The 24,561-nt window shown below is 35.2% G+C and overlaps 1 protein-coding gene across 4 annotated transcripts in view; it reads left to right on the top strand.

Annotated features, from left to right (window-relative positions):
• Window positions 1-24,561, top strand: part of ERBB4 (erb-b2 receptor tyrosine kinase 4) — a 1,181,951-nt gene that overhangs the window by 1,135,679 nt on the left and 21,711 nt on the right. For all 4 annotated transcript variants that reach the window (XM_025405288.1, XM_025405286.1, XM_025405289.1 and 1 more), the window contains exons 23-25: window positions 1,612-1,758; window positions 3,764-3,861; window positions 5,259-5,429. In XM_025405288.1, coding sequence (XP_025261073.1) covers window positions 1,612-1,758; window positions 3,764-3,861; window positions 5,259-5,429 — 416 coding nt within the window. The remainder of the gene's footprint in view (window positions 1-1,611; window positions 1,759-3,763; window positions 3,862-5,258; window positions 5,430-24,561) is intronic.

Here is a 24,561-nt window from a genome sequence, read left to right as displayed (position 1 = left end):
GTTGCAGCCCGCCTCAGAGAAAATTTTTATGATATATTTTAGGAACTACTCCTTAATATACAAACTTAAAGATGTAATAACAGTCAGTCAATTAAATTATCACTAGGTATATGTTAACAATATGCCTAAAATCCTAAGATGTAAATATTAACCAAAAAAATCAGGTAATAGTTAATATTCTATTATAAAGAATAATTTTAAATTCAACATAGGTTTATATTTTAAGCTTTGTATTTTTGTTATCAGTTAATGACAACAGTTATAAACTAAAAACGACTTCAGCCTGAGTAAATAATTCATTGTAGATGGCAGTAGGAAAGAAAACATAGCTCTAATTAATGGATTTTCTTTTTTTTTTTTTTTTCTTTTTTTTTTTTTTTTGAGACGGAGTCTCGCGCTGTGTCACCCAGGCTGGAGTGCAGTGGCGCGATGTCGGCTCACTGCAAGCTCCGCCTCCCAGGTTCACGCCATTCTCCTGCCTCAGCCTCCGAGTAGCTGGGACTACAGGCGCCCGCCACCACGCCCGGCTAGTTTTTTGTATTTTTAGTAGAGACGGGGTTTCACCATGTTAGCCAGGATGGTCTCGATCTCCTGACCTCGTGATCCACCCGCCTCGGCCTCCCAAAGTGCTGGGATTACAGGCTTGAGCCACCGCGCCCGGCCAATTAATGGATTTTATATTGAAAGATGACTGTATATGTACATCAACCAAAACTCACTTTGTAATATTTTTGTGCCCAGCTAGCCATTTCTGAACTTAAAAATCTTTACCCTTAAGAAAATATTATTTTAAACTATATGATCATTATATCACAAAATGTATTTAGTGTATATATTATTGCTGAAATCAGAACCATCATTATCATCAAAACTGGCTATTTGCATGCTAACATTTAGTGTATTTGCTTTTGCAGAGAAAATCAATGTCCCAATGATTCAAGAAAGCCATTTTATTACCTAAAGAATAAACTACTTTTTATCCCCTTCACAATTTTGTTGATGCCTACTTCACATGTGCTATATATTACATATGGAACATTCCTCACTCAGGCTCTCATATTTGCTAACGAAGTATATCTGTTTTATTCAACTGTTCTCTTTGTGTAAGGTAGAGAGAGTCACAATTCTTTATTGTAACATAAGGTAATTATTCTGGAAGCCTTTAATAGTAAAGATGCCAGTCTTAAAATTAGTCATTATCTTATTTTACTGGCAATCATATTTATTGTTACTGAATACATATGTATGTATAGTAAATGAATTGTTTTATGGATTGCAACATGGTATAGTGAAATATAACTTGGATCAGCAAACATTAGTATTACCTATAGGCAGAAATGGGAAACAGATTCTATACGCTGATATCCACTGTAAATTGTCTCTTCTATCCATTAGAAATTCCAAGACAATAATAAGAAAATTGAATTCCCCCACAAAGATTTTGACATTGGGGTTCTCATAATGGATACAGGAATTTGTGGAGCTTTTTTTTTTTAATTGATTGGTGTTTTGATTGACCTATAAGGAGTATTCTTTTACCAGTGGTATATTGCCAGTTTGTTCAAAATATGTTGTTAATATGCTTAAGTAAGAATTTTTTCTCCAATATAGGAGTTACTATATGGGAACTGATGACCTTTGGAGGAAAACCCTATGATGGAATTCCAACGCGAGAAATCCCTGATTTATTGGAGAAAGGAGAACGTTTGCCTCAGCCTCCCATCTGCACCATTGACGTTTACATGGTCATGGTCAAATGTAAGATTGCAAAATAATGTTATCATCACCATCATCATTCTTAGTAAAGTAATAGCACAGATTACTCAATCTGTATAACATTTCTCTGTATTGAAAAATACAACAGTTCAAAAACAATTATGAAGGGAACATGTAAATGCCTCTTTGTTGTGACTATTATTAATATAAAGTAATATTATTCCATGCTATGAAGTCAAAATTATGACTCTTTTACTCTCATAATCTCCATGACAGTCAAATTGCCTGTCATAAAGAGAGGTAATTAGTCACAATAATGTTCTTAGTAACATTACTAACAGGAATGTTAGTAATAACATTAGTGACCTTTATGGGAAAATACCAGGCTACATAAATGATCTAAACATGAAGAAAAAAAAACCTGGAAACTGATAGTTTTAAAAATTAATTTAATAGAAATGGGTCTATGGGTTTTAGTCAAGAGCAAATTAGCAGGATAAGATGGAAAGTGGGAAGAAATGAATCTAGAGTGAGCTAAAAAGATTATAAATGTTTACTTTTTTCAATTTGATCATTTGTTTACATCAAACTCTTTTCTTTTTTCTTCCCATGCCCCAGACACATATGTATTATAAATGTGTTTTTGAAGCACAGGCCCTTAATTTAAATAGAATTAAGGAAGTCTCTGGAGTTTCTGGCTTAATTTAAGTGAGATTAACATGTAGCAATTTCTCTTGTATAATCTAAGGTTTTCCCCTTCTGATTTACACCGGGTTAGCAAAGAAACAAACTTGTGAAGGTGAATAAGCATCTTATTAATAAGAGACTTTGGACCCAGGTCTACTCAGATTTATATTCATGACATGTGTGATACATTCTGACAGTGAGGGAGGAAATAAAAAATGTTCTTTGCAGTTCAGGTCAGCATGCCCTTTTCACTAAGCATAGTTCTATTTACTCAATATTTAGTTGGAGAGAAACCGATACCTCAACTGTGGTTAACCTTTTTTGGCTTCAATAGTTTCAGAAACACCTATTTTCTCATTAGCATCTTGGCATTAGCAAGCATTTTTTCAAGTGAATGCATATAGAATACAGAGCATTTGAGCTTTGTTTGGAGAGAAAAAAAGCAGATGATATTAATGATACATAAAATAACACCCAAAAAATTCCCAGATTAAGAATAAAAACTGAATTCCCAGAAAAGGAAGGAAAAAGCTTTACAGCCTTATTCTATTAAATATTGTTTTGTAGATATCTATGGAAAAAAGTTTAAAAACATGCATGTCTTATATAATCTAATCCTATAACTAGCATAGGAAATGATTGAAATTCATTTGAATTTAGCTCTGATGAAATTATATAAAACCAAGAAAACACTTTCCCTAATAGAGAATTTTCCCTTTCTTTTGGAGTTTTAATACCTAATGAGGATAATTTGGCAAGAAAATCAAGGAAAGCTTGGTACTTTTATTCTTGTCATCTCATTAGCTAAACAGAGCCTGTAGAGATAAGGTCTACTTTATTTAGACTCCCAGCTAAATAATAATACATACCTTGAAAATTGCTGATAGTATGTTTATGCTAGACAAGCTAGTACTAAGATAAGCTAATGTCTATTGCTGAATAGGCATTACCAATCACTTTGCGTTAGTTTTTCTTTTTTTTGTCCACCAGGACAAATGTAGCACAAGACATTTGCTTTTAATTTCTCTTTTCCCCTTTGTGCCAGTGTAAGCATTGTGACCAAATCTTTTCTCCCATGTCACTCCTAATACAAAATAGCGTATATTGCAGTCACCTCATCTATACCCATCAGAGAAAAAAATTTATTTTTTGTTTGACAGTACATTTAGTTACGAATATCAACAAAGAGACTGATAAAGCCTTATCAATTGAGTTGTTTCTTTTACTAGCTTTCTTTCTTTTTCAGATCGTTATGATTAAAACAACATTTTTCAAACTTTTGCTCATATTTTCACAAAATTTAAATTTCAACTCCTTTTAATTATGGATATAGTGACATTTTCACTGTGTAAATTTCCAGGTTGGATGATTGATGCTGACAGTAGACCTAAATTTAAGGAACTAGCTGCTGAGTTTTCAAGGATGGCTCGAGACCCTCAAAGATACCTAGTTATTCAGGTTAGTACATTTGACTTATGCGTTTAAGACTAGACTGATGGCAAACTCACTGTAAAATGAGTAATATCGGGACTTTGGAACTGTGGGAATGACCACTAACATGCTGATTAATTAAGTAGATTATCATGTGAAATGACTTACTTATGGAAAAGAGCTTTTTTACTTCATGTCAGATCCACCTTTTAGCACCTTCCCTTAGTATTCAAGTGGCTCTGCTATTGAACAGATAATTATGATTATACATATACATGAAAAGATCTTGATCCTCAGACACTTATTTTAGCACCTTGATTTTATTAACATTATGTGTAAGTCATGTTCATTAGTATAACTTTCATTTCTCAGAACAAAAGGAAGACAGATTATTGTTTTAATCTTGCCCATGCTTGAAGACAGAGAATCAAGTTTCAGTATATTAATATTTAATTTACCCAAAAATATTTTAAAAGATGTTCTGTTTTATTTGGAGGGATAGGCAGTATCCAAGCAATAACTCAATTCAAATGAATTGATGCACATTTGAATCAACCAACCAGCCAAAGGAATATTTTGTATCTAACACTAGAAAAATAGACTGGATAATTTAAAAATAATAATATATTTCTCTATGATTATTTTCACCTAAACTATAAACAAATGGGCCTTGGACTAGAGTGAATTATATTTTCTCAGTAAAACAAGGTAGCCTTTATTTACATATCAATAGTCTGACATAAAGATGAAAGCTAGGTTTTAGAGGATATGTATTTCCATTAATTTTTTCCCCAAAATTAGTTTTCATGAACTGAAACTGTTTCCAAAAATTATGTAACTTTAAAAATATAGGAAAAATATTTAAGGTGAGGTGAGGAAAAGCATAACAAAGGTTTTGGTGTCTTTCTCATACTCCTTTACTCTATTTGCCACTTGCACTATGAGTTTTGAATGTTACTACTTTAAAAATGTAGCCAGTATGCTATAGAGTAAAGTATAGACCCTATGGTCCTGATAATCCTACAGCATCAAACCAACCAAATAAAATAAACATTGATAAATCGATCACATTTTATTGTTTATTCTTAAAGTTGCAACCCATACATGATCTGGGCAATGAACAATTATTTTCAGACCTGAAATTGATTTTACCTCCCTAAAATCATCTTTTGATTTTGCTTTATTATTCTCTAATGGTATTTATCATATGCTGCTTGTATAAAGTGTGTTTACCTGGCCCTATCATTTCTAAGCATGTTATAGGTTTCTTAATGGCTGGTGGTTGTGCTAAAGATTTTTTTTTTTAAATGTGTGTATGAATTTTTCAACCATTTGTTATGATATTACATAAATTTATTGCAGAGACCACATATTTAAGATAAGAAAGAAAGAATCATATTTGTGTCTGATGGGCAATCTTTTAGGGTGATGATCGTATGAAGCTTCCCAGTCCAAATGACAGCAAGTTCTTTCAGAATCTCTTGGATGAAGAGGATTTGGAAGATATGATGGATGCTGAGGAGTACTTGGTTCCTCAGGCTTTCAACATCCCACCTCCCATCTATACTTCCAGAGCAAGAATTGACTCGAATAGGGTAAGAAGGAATTATATACACATACCATATTATTTCTGAGATATAAAATCAAGGAAATAGGGTATAAGCACTAACATTTCAAAATAATTATATAGCTCAAATCAATGTGATGCCTAGATTAAAAATATACCGTACCCACAAAAGATGTGCCAATCTTGCTATATGTAGTTAATTTTGGAAGACAAGCATGGACAATACAACATATACTCTGAAATACCTTCAAGATTTTAGAAAAAAAAACATTTTCCTCATCTTAATTTATTTAAAACAAATCTTTAAAAAACAATTCCAAATAATAAAACCATATGTGTATATAAATAAATGAAAAGTCTTATGAAGTAGGCTTTCTACTTTTCTTTCTTTAAAAGATATTATGATTAGTCAAGAAATAATACAAGTATAAATCTCTTTCACTCATTTAAGAAAAATTAAATATTTTCTGTCAAGCAGAAACAGAAAACCGTGCAGTCCTTTGAACCTAATCATATCGAAAAGGCTGCTAAGAAGTAGATTTTCTTTTTTTTTTTTTTTAAATTATACTTTAAGTTCTATGGTACATGTGTACAACGTGCAGGTTTGTTACATATGTATACATGAGCCATGTTGGTGTGCTGCACCCATTAACTCGTCATTTACATTAGGTATATCTCCTACTGCTATCCCTCCCCCGCCACGTCCCCACATTAGGACCCGGTGTGTGATGTTCCCCTTCCTGTGTCCAAGTGATCTCATTGTTCAATTCCCACCTATGAGTGAGAACATGCGGTATTTGGTTTTCTGTTCTTGTGATAGTTTGCTGAGAATGATGGTTTCCAGGTGCATCCATGTCCCTACAAAGGACACAAATTCATCCTTTTTTATGGCTGCATAATATTCCATGGTGTATATGTGCCACATTTTCTTAATCCAGTCTGTCACTGATGGACATTTGGGTTGATTCCAAGTCTCTGCTATTGTGAATAGTGCTGCAATAAACATACGTGTGCATGTGTCTTTATAGCAGCATGACTTATAATCCTTCAGGTATATACCCAGTAAGGGGATGACTGGGTCGAATGGTATTTCTAGTTCTAGATCCTTGAGGAATCGCCACACTGTTTTCCACAATGGTTGAACTAGTTTACAGTCCCACCAACAGTGTAAAAATGTTCCTATTTCTCCACATCTTCTCCAGCACCTGTTGTTTCCTGATTTTTTAATGATTGCCATTCTAACTGGTGTGAGATGGTATCTCATTGTGGTTTTGATTTGCCTTTCTCTGATGGCGAGTGATGATGAGCATTTTTTCATGTGTCTGTTGGCTGTATGAATGTCTTCTTTTGAGAAGTGTCTGTTCATATCCTTTGCCCACTTTTTGATGGGGTTGTTTTTTTCTTGTAAATTTAATTGAGTTCTTTATAGGTTCTGGATATTAGCCCTTTGTCAGATGAGTAGATTGCAAAAATTTTCTCCCATTCTGTAGGTTGCCTGTTCACTCTGATGGTAGTTTCTTTTGCTGTGCAGAAGCTCTTTAGTTTAATTAGATCCCATTTGTCAATTTTGGCTTTTGTTGCTGCGTTCCTTTGGAAGAGGAGATGCGCTCTGATTTTTTGAATTTCCAGCTTTTCTGCACTGCTTTTTCCCCATCTTTGTGGTTTTATCTGCCTTTGGTCTTTGATGATGGTGACGTACTGATTGGGTTTTGGTGTGGGTGTCCTTTCTTTTTGTTAATTTTCCTTCTAACAGTCAGGACCTTCAGCTGTAGGTCTGTTGGAGTTTGCTTGAGGTCCACTCCAGATCCTGTTTGCCTGGGTATCAGCAGCAGAGGCTGCAGAAGATAGAATATTGCTGAACAGTGATTGTTGCTGTCTGATTCTTGCTCTGGAAGCTTCATCTCAGGGGTGTACCCCGCCACATGAGGTGTTGGTCTGCACCTAGTGGGGGATGTCCCCCAGTTAGGCTACTCAGGGGTCAGAGACCCACTTGAGCAGGCACTCTTTCTGTTCTCAGATCTCAACCTTCATGCTGGGAGATCCACTGCTCTCTTCAAAGCTGTCAGATGGGGGCATTTACCTCTGCCAAGGTTTCTGCTGCTTTTTGTTTAGCTATGACCTGTCCCCAGAGGAGGATTCTACAGAGGCAGGCCAGCCTCCTTGAGCTGTGGTAGGCTCCACCCAATTCGAACTTCCCTGCGGCTTTGTTTACCTACATAAGCCTCTTGCAGTTAGATCTCAGACTGCTGTGCTAGCAATGAGGGAGGCTCTGTGGGCGTTTGACCCTCTGGGTCAGGTGTGGGATATAATCTCCTGGTGTGCCCTTTGCTAAGACCTTTGGTAAAGTGCACTATTAGGGTGGCAGTCACCCGATTTTCCAGGTGCTGTGTGTCTCAGTTTCCTTTGGCTAGGGAAAGGAATTCCCTTCCCTCTTGGGCTTCCCAGGTAAGGCGATGCCTCACCCTGCTTCAGCTCTCGCTGGTCGGGCTGCACCAGCAGACCAGCGCCAACTGTCCGACACGACCCAGTGAGATGAACCCGGTACCTCAGTTGAAAATGCTGAAATCACCCGTCTTCTGTATCACTCACGCTAGGAGCTGTTCCTATTCGGCCATCTTGGGCACGCCCCTGTAGATTTTCATTTCTAAGAAATAGATTTAAGTTTAGAAAGATGTTTCTGAAAAGAATTTACATTTCATTTTAAATGTTAAACCCACTCTATATGAATTCCATTCTTTCTTTGAAAGCTGTCAAATCCATGCATTTGTTTATTTTTATAAATTCATTCCTCATTCTCTCAACATATATTGAGTACCACTGTATGTGAAGTATTAGTATACATTTAAGACTCAAAGAATTTTGACACAACTTCTGCTTTCAGGAAGTGACCACCTTAATCAAAGGATCGTACAGATATAGGGACTGAATAATAAGTGCTGTAATCCAGTATTCACTGACCATTACAGAGCATGAAGAACTAGTAAATTTGTGTCTGTAATCAATTTCTTCCATTGATAAGATATAAACATGATGCTTAATTTTTTCTAGAAGATAATTTTCTCTTAATTTCCTTCTTTATCTAAGAACAGTATCATAGCTAGTAGAACAAACAGCATCCAGTTTCTCTTGACCATAGCCATAAGAACATTTTCAACTTGCTGCTCATTATCTAACATAATTTGCTTTATTTCATAGTGACAGTAATAATTAAGTAATAATCCCCTGGTGTTTACTATTCAACACATATATGTTAACCTCCTTAATCCTTAAACAAACTTCATGAGGTTCTATTATTATCATCCCCTTCTTTCAAATGAAGAAACTTGCCACAGAGATGTCAGCTGATATGACTGGTGTCACACACCTAATCAGTGGAAGAGGGGAATAATGTAAGCTAGATATCTGCCTCCTACACTGTAGTTTTGCTTCAAAGTTACTGAAGCATGTTATTTCCATGATGTGATTAGAGTCTGGGACTTGTCTTGTTTGGGAAATTCCCCAGGTGGTTTTCTTATAAAATGCATCTCAAATGTGCCCTACACCTTTTACTCATCTACCTCCATTTAGAAGATCTGATATGGAAAGGGACAAAGAGACCTCAATTAATTTTTCTTTTCTATTAAAAATATATCATTATAGTACAAACTGAAAACTTTATCACATGCCCAATGGGGATAGATAACTAAAAGTTTTTAAAATTAGATCAATGGATAGGTAATGAACAATCAGTCTTTTGTTTGTGAGAGGGAAGAAAGCGGTTAAGGTGTATAAAGGAGGCTCTCTGTACACTTTGCAAAATGATCAAATTATATACCCTGGTATTTATAATTTTAAGTGACAAATTCATTACTTCTGATTACAACAGTGAAATTAAAAAAAATAGTTTTTTAACTTGTAATTCTATACATATTTTTCTTTTTGTAAGAATTCTTACATTTCAACATTTTGTTCATTTTAATTTATAATTCTCAGTGCAAGAAATTCTTAATAAAAGTTTGCGCTAACTAGATGGAATTATTGAGACAAAGTATAAATCACCCGAGGACTTATTTGACCTTTAGCCATCATTTCTTATTCCACATTATAAAACAATATTACCTGTAGATCTCTTTTTACTTTTTCAGTCCTTGGAAAAGAAATTGTGCTTAAATATCATTTTATGTTCAGGCATTTAAAAAGCTTTATTTGTCATCTATATTGTCCTAATGGTTTTCAGTCTGGCTTTACATAACTTTTACAGAAATTTCTAATATGTGCAAATGCCACATTCCTCCTTTCTTTCCTACATGGCTAAATTAGAAAATAAATTACTTCCATTTTAAGTTCGGTGGCTAAATAACGTGCTAAGGGAACATCTTAAAAGTGAATTTTGATCAAATGTTTCTTAAGTATATGTGATAGACTTTGAAAGCAAAAAAGAAAAAAAAAATTCATTTTGAAAATATAGGCTCCACTGTGCATTAATTAAGAAACTTTAGGTAATGTTCTGAATATCTCTATTACTTTGTTTCCTCATTTTCTAAATGCAGTAGTGCCTATCTTATATGAGTGTTAGGCAATTAACTTTTAAAAATTGCAGAGTATTTATAATGCCAGGTAAATAAATTTTATTACTCTACTTTTAGAATCACCAGTTTCATTTTTCATTTTTACCATTTTCATTTTTAACTTTTTCCTTGTCAATATCATATATCATAAATAATCACACTTTCTTATAAGGTGCTCTACCCACTATCTATGAAAAGCTTGTTGATGCAATTACTGCTTGGCCAGCAAATTATTTCTGCTGATGTGTTCTAACATCAAAGACAGAAGGAATTTTTTATAGTGCTTTTGATTTTTTTAAATTCCATGTTTTGATAAATTACAACTTTAAAGCAATGAATCAATTCAAAATACAATGTTTGTATTTGTCCAGAAAGTTGATGAATACACATTTAAGTTGTGTTAGAAAACACTTACCTAATTTACAGCTGCTGTTACTATTGTTAGATATACTTTTAATATTACCTTAAAATTTTTTCTGTTTTTTTTTTTTTTTTTTTTTTGAGACAAGCTCTCACTCTGTCACCCAGGCTGGAGTGCAGTAGCGTGATCTTGGCTCACTGCAACTTTCACATGCCAAGCTCAAGAGATCCTCCCATCTCTGCCTCCAGAGTAGCACTACAGGTGCATGCCACCCCTCCCAGCTAATTTTTTATTTTTTTTTTTTTTGGTAGAGACAGAGTTTCCTTATGTTGCCAAGGCTGCTCTTGAACTCCAGAGCTCAAGCAATCCACCCACCTTGGCCTCCCAAAGTGCTGGGATTACAAGTGTGAGCCACCATGCCTGGCCTCAAATCTTTTTAAGCAATAATACACCAAAAGCTATTACTCTAGCATGATGTAAAAATAGGAGAAAATGAGAAGCTATTTAACTTCTGCAAACAGTGTTCTATATCTGTAAAATGGGGATTTAAAAATTTTCTCACAGAATATTATGAAGATTAGCTTTTTAGTATATGCAAGCATGTTACCTATTAATGGACCTGGAATAGATGCTCCAATAGTGTGGAAATAAATGAGTATTAACCAAATGAAAAAAGCAAAGAGTATTTATTCAGAGACTGCTATAGCAAGAAAGTTCCATCACTTACGTTTTGGCAGAGACTTAAAGGCCCGTAGAGGAGTGGGAAAGCTGTATAGGAGAAAAAAAGAAAGGGAAGGCTTCATCTATGCCCTCATTAGAGACTGTTGGCCTGGGGAAGCTATAGGCAGGAAAACTAGAAGTCATTGGTTAGAGGTGCATGTTTGACTTTTTTCTGTTGGTCCAAAGTTGGAAGCAAGGACAAAAATTAGGAAAGTTGCCAGTTATTAATCAATTCTGGTCATTTGGAGCTGATTGTTATACAAGTAATTGTTTAGCTTCCTGGGTTGTTAGTAGAGATAGCAATCTGACTTCCTGCAAATCTGATTTACAAAAGGCTGGGTTGCTGGGCTGTTTATTGTAGATAAGGAGGTTTGCTTCCCAATTTATTTCTATTTTTACATATGGTCAGGCTATTGTCCCTTTGTATATTCAGTCTATTGGATTTAGTTTCCATTGCTGCCTTCTTTTCTCTAGATATTTAAACACATGCTGCCTAATATTTTTGATTACATGTTCAGCATAATTTAAAAATTCTCCATAGGTGTTTTTTTTCTTTTTTCTTTTTTTTTTTTTTTTGTTACAATGCTAAGTTTGGCCTTTTCTTTTGAGTTGCCTAGAGTTATATTTGTTTGATATAACAAATTGTATATTAAATGAAATAGTAATGAATAAAAATAGTGAATAAACTAATGTGGCTGAAGATATTTTAGCTTTAATGATATTAGAAAATTTAATTTAATGTAAAAGCTTCCATGTATTTTTATAGAGGAAGACATAGTTTCAATTGCAAGCCCATCCAGTCATTTGTAAGAAATAGTTTTAAGATTAAATGTTACACCTCTGTCAAAACATATCACCTAACTCTTAATTATCTCAGCCAGTGGAAGACAGAGGAATTGTAGCTACCCCACATTAGTGAAGTAACGCACAAGGGATTTATCATCACAATCTAAACTTCTTTTCACTTGTTTCCTACTGCTAAGAAGTAACTCTATTAAATAGATTTGCATTTTCCTCTTTTTCTTACACTCTTTCTCCCAGGATATATAAATAAGTTGAAAAATAGACAAAATGTAAGCAGAAGTAAGACTATAGTTGTGTGCTGCCATGCCCAGCTAATTAAAAAAAAAATTTTTTTTTTAAAGACATGGTCTCATTATGTTGCCCAAGATGGTCTGAAACTCCTGGCCTCAAGCAATCCTTCCTCCTTGGCCTCCCAAAACACTAGGATTACAAGCATGAGCCATGGCACTGGGCCTAAGTAGAAATCTTTTAAATTATTCATTTTCTTTTTTGTTGTTGTTGTTTTTTTTGAGACAGAGTCTCACTCTGTTGCCAGGCTGGAGTGCAGTGGCACGATCTTGGCTCATTGCAGTCTCCGCCTCCCGGGATCAGGCAATTCTCCTGCCTCAGCTTCCTGAGTAGCTGGGATTACAGGCATGTGCCACCACACCCAGCTAATTTTTGTATTTTTAGTAGAGACGGGTTTCACCATGTTGACCAGGATGGTCTGGATCTCCTGATCTCATGGTCCACCCTTCTCAGCCTCTCAAAGTGCTAGGATTACAGGCGTGAGTCACCATGCCCTGAAATTGTTCAATTTCTTATAATGAAAGAGTGAATGAATTAATATATTGAATGTTTATTATATAGGCTAGGTATTCTGTTGGGCAATAAGAGTACAGAGTTGGAAGACAGAGGTCCTACCATCAAAGAGTTAATATTCTAGTTGAGGAGATAATATTCTGAGAGAGACATGCCAGGAATAATAGGAAAAAGATGAAGGGAGCTAAATCAGTTTAAGAGGTAATAGAAAGTCATTTTAGCTGTATCTTTGTGGAGGCTGATTATCTAGCTTGGAACAGAAATTGTTTTGGTGGTGAAGACCTGAAATGCAGAAGAAAGGCAAAAACAAACAAACAAAAACCCCCACCACAAACAAAGGTGAAGAAATGTGTTTTTAAGTTACTTTTTAATTTCTTTTTTTGGTAATATTTCTATATTGCACATGCTTGAGAACTTTTTTCTGAGGAGGTGGGATGGACTTTCTTCCAATTTTCTTTTTTTCTGTCAATGTTATGATGACTTGAAACATGATTTTGAAATCTCTTGCTCCTCATTAAGTTATTCAGTTTAAAACCTTTTTTTTTTTCTTGACCTTCCTAAAAAACAGCTCTCAAATTCCACTCTTCTGTTTCTGTTGTCATGAATCTATTTCAGGCCCTTATCACTTCACAGAAGTTACAATAATATTACTCTAATTGATATCCAATTGTTTTTTTTTTTTTTGGAAAATAGGCTCAATTTCTAAATAATACTGTTTACATTATACCAAATGAAATACAATGTTAATTAATATTTCCATGCTTTATCATTTATTGGCACCAGTTTTTATTTTTTGGTCTATTTAGAGTACAGCTTTCTATTATTTCCATCAAGGGAATAAACTCGAATGATGTGATGCATGTTTTAGTAGGTCTCTCTTCAAATGATATATAATCCTATTGTCACTAACAGTTGAAGGATTTTTGAACATGTAGCCAAGGAAATGCCTTGGTCATTCCAGTTGACCAGTCATTGCAATTTATTTTCCACTCTCTTCTAACTCACTCACACAAAAGTGCCCGGAGATGCAAGTATTATCCCAACATTGATCTCTTTCAAAATATAGATCATGTTGGTGCTTTTTGTTTGACTTTAGAGGTGTGGATGGAATAAGTTGTATATTTTTAAGAAAGAACTCCTCTCCTTATGTATTATAGATTTGACTGTTGTTTTTAAATAAGAATATAGTGTCAAATTGCATTCATTTGTCCTTCCAAGCTCTTAGAAATTATAGGGATATCAAAAATCGTTCTGACCCCTCTGATTTTCCACTAATTTGAGAAACCTTTCACATACTTAATTTATATATAACAAAATATCAAGGAACCTTTTTGTGCAACGTCTTTTCTACCAGTGACTTTCTTAAAATCTGGATATATTAGTTTAGTTATGCTATTCTTTGTAAGATTTACTTGTATTTAACATAGTACCTTAGGTTGGGCACTGTGGCTCACACCTGTAATCCAAGCACTTTGGGAGGCTGAGGTGGGTAGATCATGAGGTCAGGAAATCAAGACCATCCTGGCCAACATGGTGAAACCCCATCTCTACTAAAAATACAAAAATTACCTGGGTGTGACGGCACGTACCTATAATCCCAGCTACTCAGGAGGCTGAGGCAAGAGAATCACTTGAACCTGGGAGGCAGAGGCTGCAGTGAGCCAAGATCACGCCACTGCACTTCAGCCTGGCAACAGAGCTAGACTCCGTCTCAAAACAAAACAAAACAAAATTAAATTAAAAAAACAAAGTACCCTTTTGTCTTTTACAAATTGTTGCTGTTCTTTAATTTATCCCTGACTTCCTAAGGATTTTCATAGGGTTGGGTTATAATATCTTATTAAACGTAATGTCAAGCCTTCTATAGTACCAGCTCGAATTCTAAATTCTTCATTTAGCCCTATCTTTAGGAATTACAAACAAAACTGAACTATTTTTTCAATTTCTTTAGTAATAAAGAGGTAAGTTTTAGAGTTATTTATCAAATTGTATCTTCAAGTATCAAAGGAATCACTTCTAGTAGATTTGAACTTTGTACAGTATGAACTCCTCTATAGTCATTGCTTTATTCTTTAGGGAATCTGCTTTTTCTGTTAAATAATTGCCTGTATCCCTTTTGACATTTTCTCTTATAATAAATGTTAATCTTATTATTTTTCTCTTCAATATTTAAACAAAGTCTAGTCTTTCATGTGTGTAAAATTAAATACCATTGGTATTATAAACCTATAAATTCATGTTTACACATGTGAAAGAGGTGAAATATTTCTCATAGTGTGGTAAATCACAATGATTTTACTCCTTACCCAAACTGAGGCAGCAGCCTCATATGTAGAACTGACCTCAAAGTTGGGAAAGGAGGAGAGATTGGCAATGTGTGTATATATATACATTTAAAACAGATACATTATTCATTGTGTATAAAGTTCCACACTGTCATTGACACAAAGACACCAGGCTCTCCTTACAATGTGGACAACATAATTTAACATCCCTGCTTTGGCACTTACTTTTCCTTCTTTTTCTCTAGCCTGTATGTCCTTCTCTGAACATTTGTTTCCACTAGATTTTCTCTGAATAGAAATACAACCAGTGTGGTTTGCCCTTGGCCCTAGTATATATATATAGATGAATTCTGAGTGAAGTGACTTGCTCCACTGAGATGCACTGTTATAGTACGAGGTGGATGCATAAGTAACTGTGTACTCGCGGGGCATCAGAGTTGCAAGAGACCTTAAAGACCTTCTAGTGTAAACCTTCCATCTTATAGGTGTATACTGATACTGGGAAATATAAAACCTGTAGCCCAGTGTCCTTGTGCTTCTAAGGGATATGTGAGAAGCCATGCTTCAGTTTCTCAAATCTAAGTCTAGTATTCAGTCCTCTATTGCTCTGTTGGTTCCCCCACCCCTGGTCAAAACCATGAAAATCTTGATTTTGACTTTAAGTTTAGTGAGATTTAGTATCAATTGGTTAAAAAGGCTCTTACTGGGAGCACAGTGAGAAGCCAGAGCCCCTGCTCCATTTATGCCTCTGTGAGACTCCCTGTAATCAAGAGTCAGTGATTAAGAGGAACAAATGGAATTGACAGAGCCAAAATCAGAGCAAAAAAGCAGGGAGAACAATGTCTGTATCAGGACTCAGTCATTACCTACTTGAAGATAAAATGATCCATACAAGTTAAACAGATGTTTCAAAATTCCCAAACACAAACCTAAATATAGCTACCATTTATTGATCACATATTCATGTATTAGGCTCTGCTCGGAACTTTTTTACATTTATTACCCTTAACCTTCATAACAAGGGTAAATGAAAAGCATTACTATGGCCATTTTACTAAGGCAGAAATGAAGCAGAGAGACAAAGTATTTTTGCTGAGACTTCCAGGTTACATGGTAAAAAGTAAGGTTTTTTTTTTTTTTTTTTTTTTTTTTTTTTTTTTTTTTTTTTTACTGATTTGTCTATGCTTTTAACTCTCACCCTTCATTTGGTTAAAAAAAAAAAAAGAAGAAGAATATGGCCGGGCGCGTTGGCTCACGCCTGTAATCCCAGCACTTTGGGAGGCTGAGGCGGGCGGATCATGAGGTCAGGAGATCAAAACCATCCTGGCTAACACGGTGAAACCCTGTCTCTACTAAAAAAAAAAAATACAAAAAAAAATTAGCCGGGCGCAGTGGTGAGTGCCTGTAGTCCTGGCTACTCAAGAGGCTGAGGCAGGAGAATGGCATGAACCCAGGAGGCGGAGTTTGCAGTGAGCCGAGGTTGAGCCACTGCACTCCAGCCTGGGAGACAGAGCGAGACTCCCTCTAAAAATAATAATAATAATGATAATAATAATAATAATATATAATCTTCAATAACTAGTAATTAAGATATAAGCCTAATAATTATTCAAATGGAGTTCATTAAAAGATGGAAGAGATGGTACAGACTTCTACTTTATTTAATTTGTTTTTTAAATATTGGGGACAAATTTTATGAAGCCTTTTTCATTTTACTCTAGCCTACAAAGTGCTATTTTGAAAAATATCCTGTCCCCTTTACATCCTCACAGTTTGCTACAAGCAGTGTAATTCTAATCAGTGAATCACTTCTATTCTTGTGACATTCACAAAAATAAGTGATCGCTGAACAGTGCTTAAAAGTTTGCAAAGCATTTTGGCATATGTGGCATTTTATTTTTACACCAGAATCCCAATTAAACAGAACACTAAATTCTTGGCCTATCAAATAACTTGGTAACTTGGTTAAGAGTTTGGCAAATACCAGACGAGTGTCAGGTCTTGCGGCTCCAAAGAGAATGACCTATCTCTTAAATAATGATTCACCTGCAAGAACTTCTTGTGCTTATTTTTTGTAGCTTCTTATCAGTGCTAGACTTACTTCTTGTGCTTATTTTTTGTAGCTTCTTATCAGCGCTAGACTTGGCTGCTGCCAAACATGTTTCTACAACACTAAGACAATGCGTGTCTTAGAAACACTGCTTGTTTAAGGAGAGTCTGGCGCTAAAGAATGTTTCAGAGATCTTTATGAAATTATTTTACACTTGAGCAACTATCAGCTGGCACGAGAAGCCTTTTTGAACAGTCGAAATAGGCTTCATCCACTCTTTGTTAAAAAGTGCTAAAGAGGAAAATGTAGAGCTGGAAAAGGACACAAAGAGGTGGGAGGGACAACTAGAGAGGATCCTTAGATTGAGAATGTTAATGAATGTTTTATCTAAATCATTTAGATGGTTAATTTTCAGTATTACTGCCACAAGATTCGCAGCTCTGCTGTAAATTACTGGGAAAATCTCATCAAGAAGCCTATTCTTTACTGTACTAGACCTAGAAAGGACAATTGTGAGTTTCTTTACCCTTTATATAATAGAATTGGCGCATTATCATCAACTTTCTATTCAAATTTTTTGGAAGTTATTTAATTTATGTATGTATGTATTTATTTATTTATTTATTTTACAAATCCATCTTTGTCTGCCAGAGCTCCCTGTTCAGACCAGCCTGCTATGATGATTGCTTCTGCAAAGGCTTGAGAGACAGAGAGAGAGAGATGCTGTATTTTATTCTCAATAAGCATTGATGGCATTTTGAGAGGCTCAGAATATCCTTTGATTACTCCATGAAACAGAATGGAGAAGATGGTTGTGGATAGTGGGGGGTGGGCTGGCTCATCAGCTTTCCTTTGTGCACTTTCTGCAGTTGAACGTACCCTAATCACAAGGATCTTGTGTTTCAGTCCCTTTCCTCGCTCACCTGCCCAGATGAAAAGTTCTCTTTTCAGTTCAGAATTCTGACATAACAGCGTATTCTAAAGAGAGGCTAATTTGTGGTCTGTTGTTTTCCCTCAGACACTGTAAATGAATGGCTGTGGATCAGCCTCTCATTACACTTGAGCAAAAGCTGAATTGAGAGATGGGTAGACCACCGTGGGAAAAATTCCAAATACTATGACTATATCTCTTGCAGCAAAATATGCTACATTATGATGACAGAAGTACAGTAAATCAAAAAGGGAAAGAAATTGGAAGTTTAATCTACAACCAATTTAGTTTGCTTTTTCCAACAATAATCATAGACAATTGTTTAGCAACATTCATGCTTAATTGTTTCCCTCCCTGGAAGAAAAAAAAATAGTGTTTATAATTCCTAGCATATGGAGATGTTGAGGTATACATAATTCATATTCATTTGGAGCCTACTACAGTCTCTTCTTAGTTAGAGTCAGGTATTGTAGTTATGTGTCAGAGAGACCAGGCTACCAGATATTCTTGGGTTGAAATGACTAAATGCATTCTTTTGTGTCTAGTAATTACACATATTTATAAGAATATTAAATTCTTCAAAGAGTAAATAATAATAGGTGATACCTGTTATCATTATCTTGTGCCAAGTACCATAGTGTCTAATATCTATTCGTTTATTAAATCTCATGAAAACTCTTAGTTTTTTAAAATATATTTTCTTTTTTTTTTTTTGAGACAGAGTGTTGCTCTGTCACCCAGGCCAGAGTACAGTGGGGTGATCTCAGCTCACTGCAACCTCCACATTCTGGGAGCAAGCAATCCTCTTACCTCAGCCTCCTGAGTAGCTGGAACTGCAGGCCTGCACTATCAAACCCAGCTAATTTTTTATTTTTTGTAGACATGGGTTTTGCCATGTTGCCCAGGCTGGTTTCAAATTCCTGGGTTCAAGCAATCTACCCACCTTGGCCTTCCAAACTTCTGGGATCATAAGCATGAGGCACTGCACCTGGCCTTGAGTTTAGTTTTTTCTATTTTATTTTTCTGCTATTTTAGTATTTACTATTTTTTGTTTATTGTTTATCTACAACTATTTTTATCACTTTTTTGTGGGTAAACCGAGGCACAGCTATTCAATGACAAAACCTGGCAGCCTGGCTAGAGAGTCCCTAGAGGCTGCACTGTTTACCAGAATGATGCATTGCCTCTCAGTCTGCCTCTGACATTTTTTTTTTTCTAATTATTGCTATAAGGTCAGTACTCAGTACCTTAAAGATGAGTATATCAGTAAAGAATATTGACTTTTTGAACTTTTTTATCATCAGATTCTTCATAAATGTTAACTTTGATCTTTAAGGGGCTGAATCATTTTACTATTAGTTGCTTATCCATTAATTCAGACTTAGAAATTTCCACTTACCCATATTGAATAATGATTAATTCAGGCAAGTAGTAAAAGCATTTATTCATTCAATAATTGATCCATTCATCAAACATTTGTTTATGTATCTACTATATATCTGAACTAATGATTTCTCACTAGGGTCATATCCAATTGTGCCTTCTTATTTGTACAAGAAATTTATGAATAAGTAACTAGCCAATAAAATGCAATGAGAAAGTGTTATAATAGGGACAAAGAGAATACGTAAGGGACCATTTGAGCAAGTAAGGGTTTTTAAGCAGGGGCATGGCAAAGTCAGACCCAGCTTCTCGTAAGAAAATTCTGGTAGCTTTTTAATATGTGAATTAAAACAAAGAGAGATTTGATTATTTCTTGAGTCAGAGGACATGAGTGGAAAGTTTGATGGAAGTGATGGTTTGGGGATAGAAACAACGGGATTTGGGTATCAGTTGGATGTTGCAGAGTGGGAAGGAGAGAAGTCTAGGGTGACTAGGAAGATATTAATGTTACTATTAATACATGAAAACAGGAGTAGAATAAGGAGATATAATTAATATTTTAAAATATAAGTAGATAGAGTCATTAGTCAGGAATGTGTGTCTAGAGCTCGAGTGAGGTTAAGTCATAATTTGGAAACCATTATTACTCTTGATTCGTGACATCTTACTATTCTTTTTGAGAGAAATTTTGGTAGAATGTAGAACTGGTGAAGAGCCAAATAAAATTGATTGAGGAGTTAAAGGCAGGAAATGTGAATTTATTTGAAAAACTCATCTATGTGAAAGAAAGACAGGACACAGAATGTGAACTCAGAAAGGAAGATGAGTCAGAGGAAGTTTTCTAGAATAATGGGCATCCAAACATTAGACATGAGTGAACCAGTGAAATCACAGAGTATGAAAGATAATACGGGATAGGTGGAGAAAGTCTGGAAGACGTTAGGGGAAGGTATGTCCAACACATTTGTAGAAAAGTTTATCTTAGGCAAGAATAAGTACATTGGGCATGATAAAATTTAAGAATGAGATTTTAACCCATATGTCAGATGGAAGTTTCTCTGTCCCTTGAGCATTAGATAAAATTTTATTGAACCTGAAATTCACGAATGGAAGACATTCAAATTGCTTCCTCATATTTTCTTTTAATTCACTGGTGATCAAGTGCTGATTGAGGCAATTTAGTGATCTGGCAACATAGTATACCATGGAATCTGAGGTCTGACTGCCTGTATTAAGTAGTTCTGTAAACTTGGCCACTTACTTAACCTTTCAGTTTATTCTGCTCTAAAATGATGATAATAATATCTACCATAGGTATATATGAGGATTTAGTGCAGCAATATAGGTAAAGCACTTCAAACTAACAACTCATTAACTGTTAGGTCATCTCTTTTTTAAGTTCCAATTTCCTAATTTCCACATTTTATTGATTCTTACCCCTTCCTTGATTTCCACAAATCAGTCTCTTCTCTCACTTATCCAACAACAAAAATAACTCACATCCAGATTTTGGGAACTTGGCAGATTAGACTGGAAACAGAACTGGTGGACTAGATTGAAGGGGTCCCTTCATAGAAAGTATAGTCACCTACTGTTTAATCCTCTTATCTCTCTGCCTTTTTCAGCTGTTTCCTCCCAGACTGATCTGGGGCTCCAAAATTTCCTTTCTCTATTTTGCCATATAATTTTCCCTCTCATCTGAAGCCTTGGTACTCAACTCTCAGTTGACTCACCAACTACACAAACACTTAACCAAGATTTTTAAAAAAACGTTTTAACACAGTTAAAAAATATATTTTAACAAAGTTAGTTGTCTGTCAAGAGGCAGTTCAGTCCAGTTGTAATAACAAGTAGTAAATTTTCTATTTTATTATAATTTAGAGATTAAATTGAGGGACACTGAGGTACTCCCAACCTATAGACATTTAGATTCTATTCCCTCTATTATATTGAGAGCAGGCTGTTGACAGAGAGGGAGGAGAACAGGGCTGTGTTAGGAAGCTTAGAGACTGGCTAAGGCTTAAGAAAAATGCCACAGTAAGGCATACAAACAAAGATAAATGAGGGGCTAGTAAATCTCAGGATCACCAAAGGCATAGAAAACATGGCTTTTTTGAGGCGCCATTCTGCTTGAATGCATGATTGTTCAATAGCACTGATGGAACTGGCAGCAAGGGAGAGCGATAAAAAAAAATAATAAATCAAGAGTTGAGCTCTGGTAGGGCAGTTGCAAAAATAATGCTGAAGCTGAAGGAACTAAAGGTTACATTGAGGATCAGTGATGTAAAGATAAAGGATAACGGGGTATAAGTAACTTATTTCTTTTTCTCTTATCTATGTACCTAATTATACATAATTATGTAAATACTAACATTGTATACCTGCTATCAACTGAGTATGCTAGGTTCTTGACATAACATTCCCATAAAATGTAATACTAAGGAAAAGGAAGGAGCATTCTTTCCTCATTTAAGGCTAAGGAAACTGGGACTTAGGTTGAGAAACTTGTAAAATAGCTTTGGTAAGTGCCAAAGTATTCAAAATCATACCTGGCTTACTTCAAAGCCAATGATGGAAAAATGAAGTGTCAAGGGATTAATTGAGGAGCAGAAAAACAAATAAAAGGCAAAAGAACCGATTGAGTCAGAGAAAGGAAATCAATGCACAGAAAGAGTAAGAGATTGTGGTAGTAGGAAGGGATTTTTAAAGAATTAGCATTGAGAGCTTTTCATAGTGATGTCAAAATGTAGCCATATGGTAGTTAAAGTGCAGTGGAGATAATAGGCAAGGAGGAGGCTCCGGAAATATAATACTTATTTAGTGGGGTCCATGGTGAAAGGTTTTGGGACCGAGCCAGGCATAATAGCAATCTCGGTGATACCAAGGAGCATGAACACTCTGAGTGTTGGACAATGCCTCCAAAGACTGTAGATTATAGTCACAAAGAAAAGAACCTGTGGTATAATTGTTTAGCATGAGTCTTCAAAAGAAGAGGGGCTTGAATGAATTTTGAAGAGCTAGTATCTGGAAACTTACAGCAATTAACCTTGGCTCTGAGGCCTGAGTTGAATCATGGAATAGACATTCTCCATTAGATGAAATATTCCAAGAAAGCAAGAAAGGATGTGCAGGGTGGCTTCTCATGAAAGCCAGATTTTTGGTAAATAATAAACTATAGGGGACATTTTCAGAAACAGTGAAGATGGAATAGGGGCAGTGCCAGGTTTTGTGGAGCCAGACACTAATAATTGAGAGCGGAGGTAGAGACTCTTTGAGAAAAAGAACACAAAAATAACAATTTTACTTTTACAAATTTTATAAAATCCCCAAATCATGTGAATCTATGATTTGGGTTCTTCAGCAGGCCTATAACTGAAGAGTCTGAAGCTTAAACTTCATTGCTTCAAGGTAAATCCACCTTTGGGTCGAGGAGATTAGAAAATAAATAGGAGAACAGCTGTCAGGAATTAACTACTAGTTTCAAATAGCATGTTAGTGAAAGTGCTTTGGGGACTTCTGGTGTTCAGAACATCAAGATGGATGGGGTGGACTCTGGAAGTTTAATACAATAGCAACTCTTTGTTTATTGTACCTCCTCTTTTCTAGGGGAGGATGGTCCAGCACATTTTAAAATTTTAATGAAGGCTGATAAACATTTTATGAATGTTCACCTCACCTGTCTATAGGCTTAGGATGAGCCTGCTACTTGTTTTTGCTCTTCTCTTGACCAGAATTTCCAAGCAGGAGAATATGAAGGCATTTCAAAGCAAATAATTCACAGGCTGAGCTTGTGTCAAACTCTCTTGGAAATATAGTCTCCTCCTGCATAATTTACTTTCAATATGCCTTCATATGGCAATGAACCAAATACAAATCATAGAATTGCTGCCAGGGTGCTAATATTACTTTTAATTACTTTCACCTGAGCTTTTGGTCGCTTTTCAGTAAGAATTTAAAAGATAAGTCCTAAGAATGATCAAAATGTTCTCTTCTCATTTATTTTATTTTATTTTTATTTTTATTTTTTTGCAAGGATAACTAGATCTAAAATTTCTTCACCAAAATTGAAGCTATCAGATAACTTTTTACTACTTGGATAAGTAAATTTAGGAGAAATAAGAGAGGCAGGATACTAATGTGACTGGTTGGTTATCTACTTAAGGAGCTTGTTACCCTAAAAGACAACACTGATGAACTAGATAGGGTTTCTTAAAAGTCTTGGATATATTTATACATGATAAAAACAGTAATAGTTCCAAGAGAGCTTGGTGTGCCTAATATTTGAGACTCATGACAAGAAAGATAAGCATTCTCTTCTTTGTGAATATATTCATAAGAGCATGCATTAATATTTTCTTTCATTGGAACATAGCTGCATCCTGGCTTAATAATTTTCTTTAAATATGATAAACAATAATTGTGCTAGTAATATAATAAGCGACATAGTGGCCCAGAAAATATAAAAGAGGTTTTTCTTACCTTTCCAGTACTTTTTTGTTTGTTTGGTATTTATTGGTAGAAGAGCTAGGGTATAGGATATGTGAAAAACTTTAATCTATTTTATTTTTCCCAACTCCAGATCACTTAAATTACTTTAAGATTGCCAATCTAAGCACTTTTCAGTAACCTGGCTTACTTTCTTTCCAAGATGCACTTTCCAAGAAAGTGCATCTTTCTTAAACATGTTTATTGTTTTTAAAATCTACAAAAGTCTTCAGATCTCAGTTTATTAAAGAGGTGACATATAGGAATGATGTCTCCACCAAACAGGGCATGAGAGTTCAAACATTTCCTACATGACTGCATGCCTGTTTTAGTGTGTCAACTTTCTCTAAAAAGACCAGCAATCACAGGGAAGGAAAATTCAATTGAAGCATACATTCAGTACGGAGGACTTCTCCTTGGCCTGTTGACAATGCCTCATCATGAATTCTGAGATCTGTCTTATTAGGACTCTGTCAGATGATTTCAAGTGTTCAGCAGAAGTGATTAAAAAAATCAAGGCCAACCCATACTCTGTAAAAAATGTGAATTTCTAATGTTTGTGTTCCATTGACTTTCTCACCCTCATCATTTAAATAATACAAAAATGATAAAGATTTTATTTCAGTTTATCATAATCTCTACTGTTAGGTCATTCAGTTAATTTATTTTAGTTGGTTAAGGATTTTATTACTGGATATTTCATGTACACCTTTCTGTGACTAAGTGGTGAGAGTTCTAAGGAGCCTTTCTTTGACTTACTGCTGCACTGGGAAAAAAGCATAGCAGTTTTACT

Source organism: Theropithecus gelada, chromosome 12 (genome assembly GCF_003255815.1).
Source record: "Theropithecus gelada isolate Dixy chromosome 12, Tgel_1.0, whole genome shotgun sequence".
NCBI classification, from domain to species: Eukaryota; Metazoa; Chordata; class Mammalia; order Primates; family Cercopithecidae; genus Theropithecus; species Theropithecus gelada.
The sequence above is the reverse complement of the archived record's forward strand: the minus strand, read 5'-3'. Positions and strand labels throughout refer to the sequence as shown.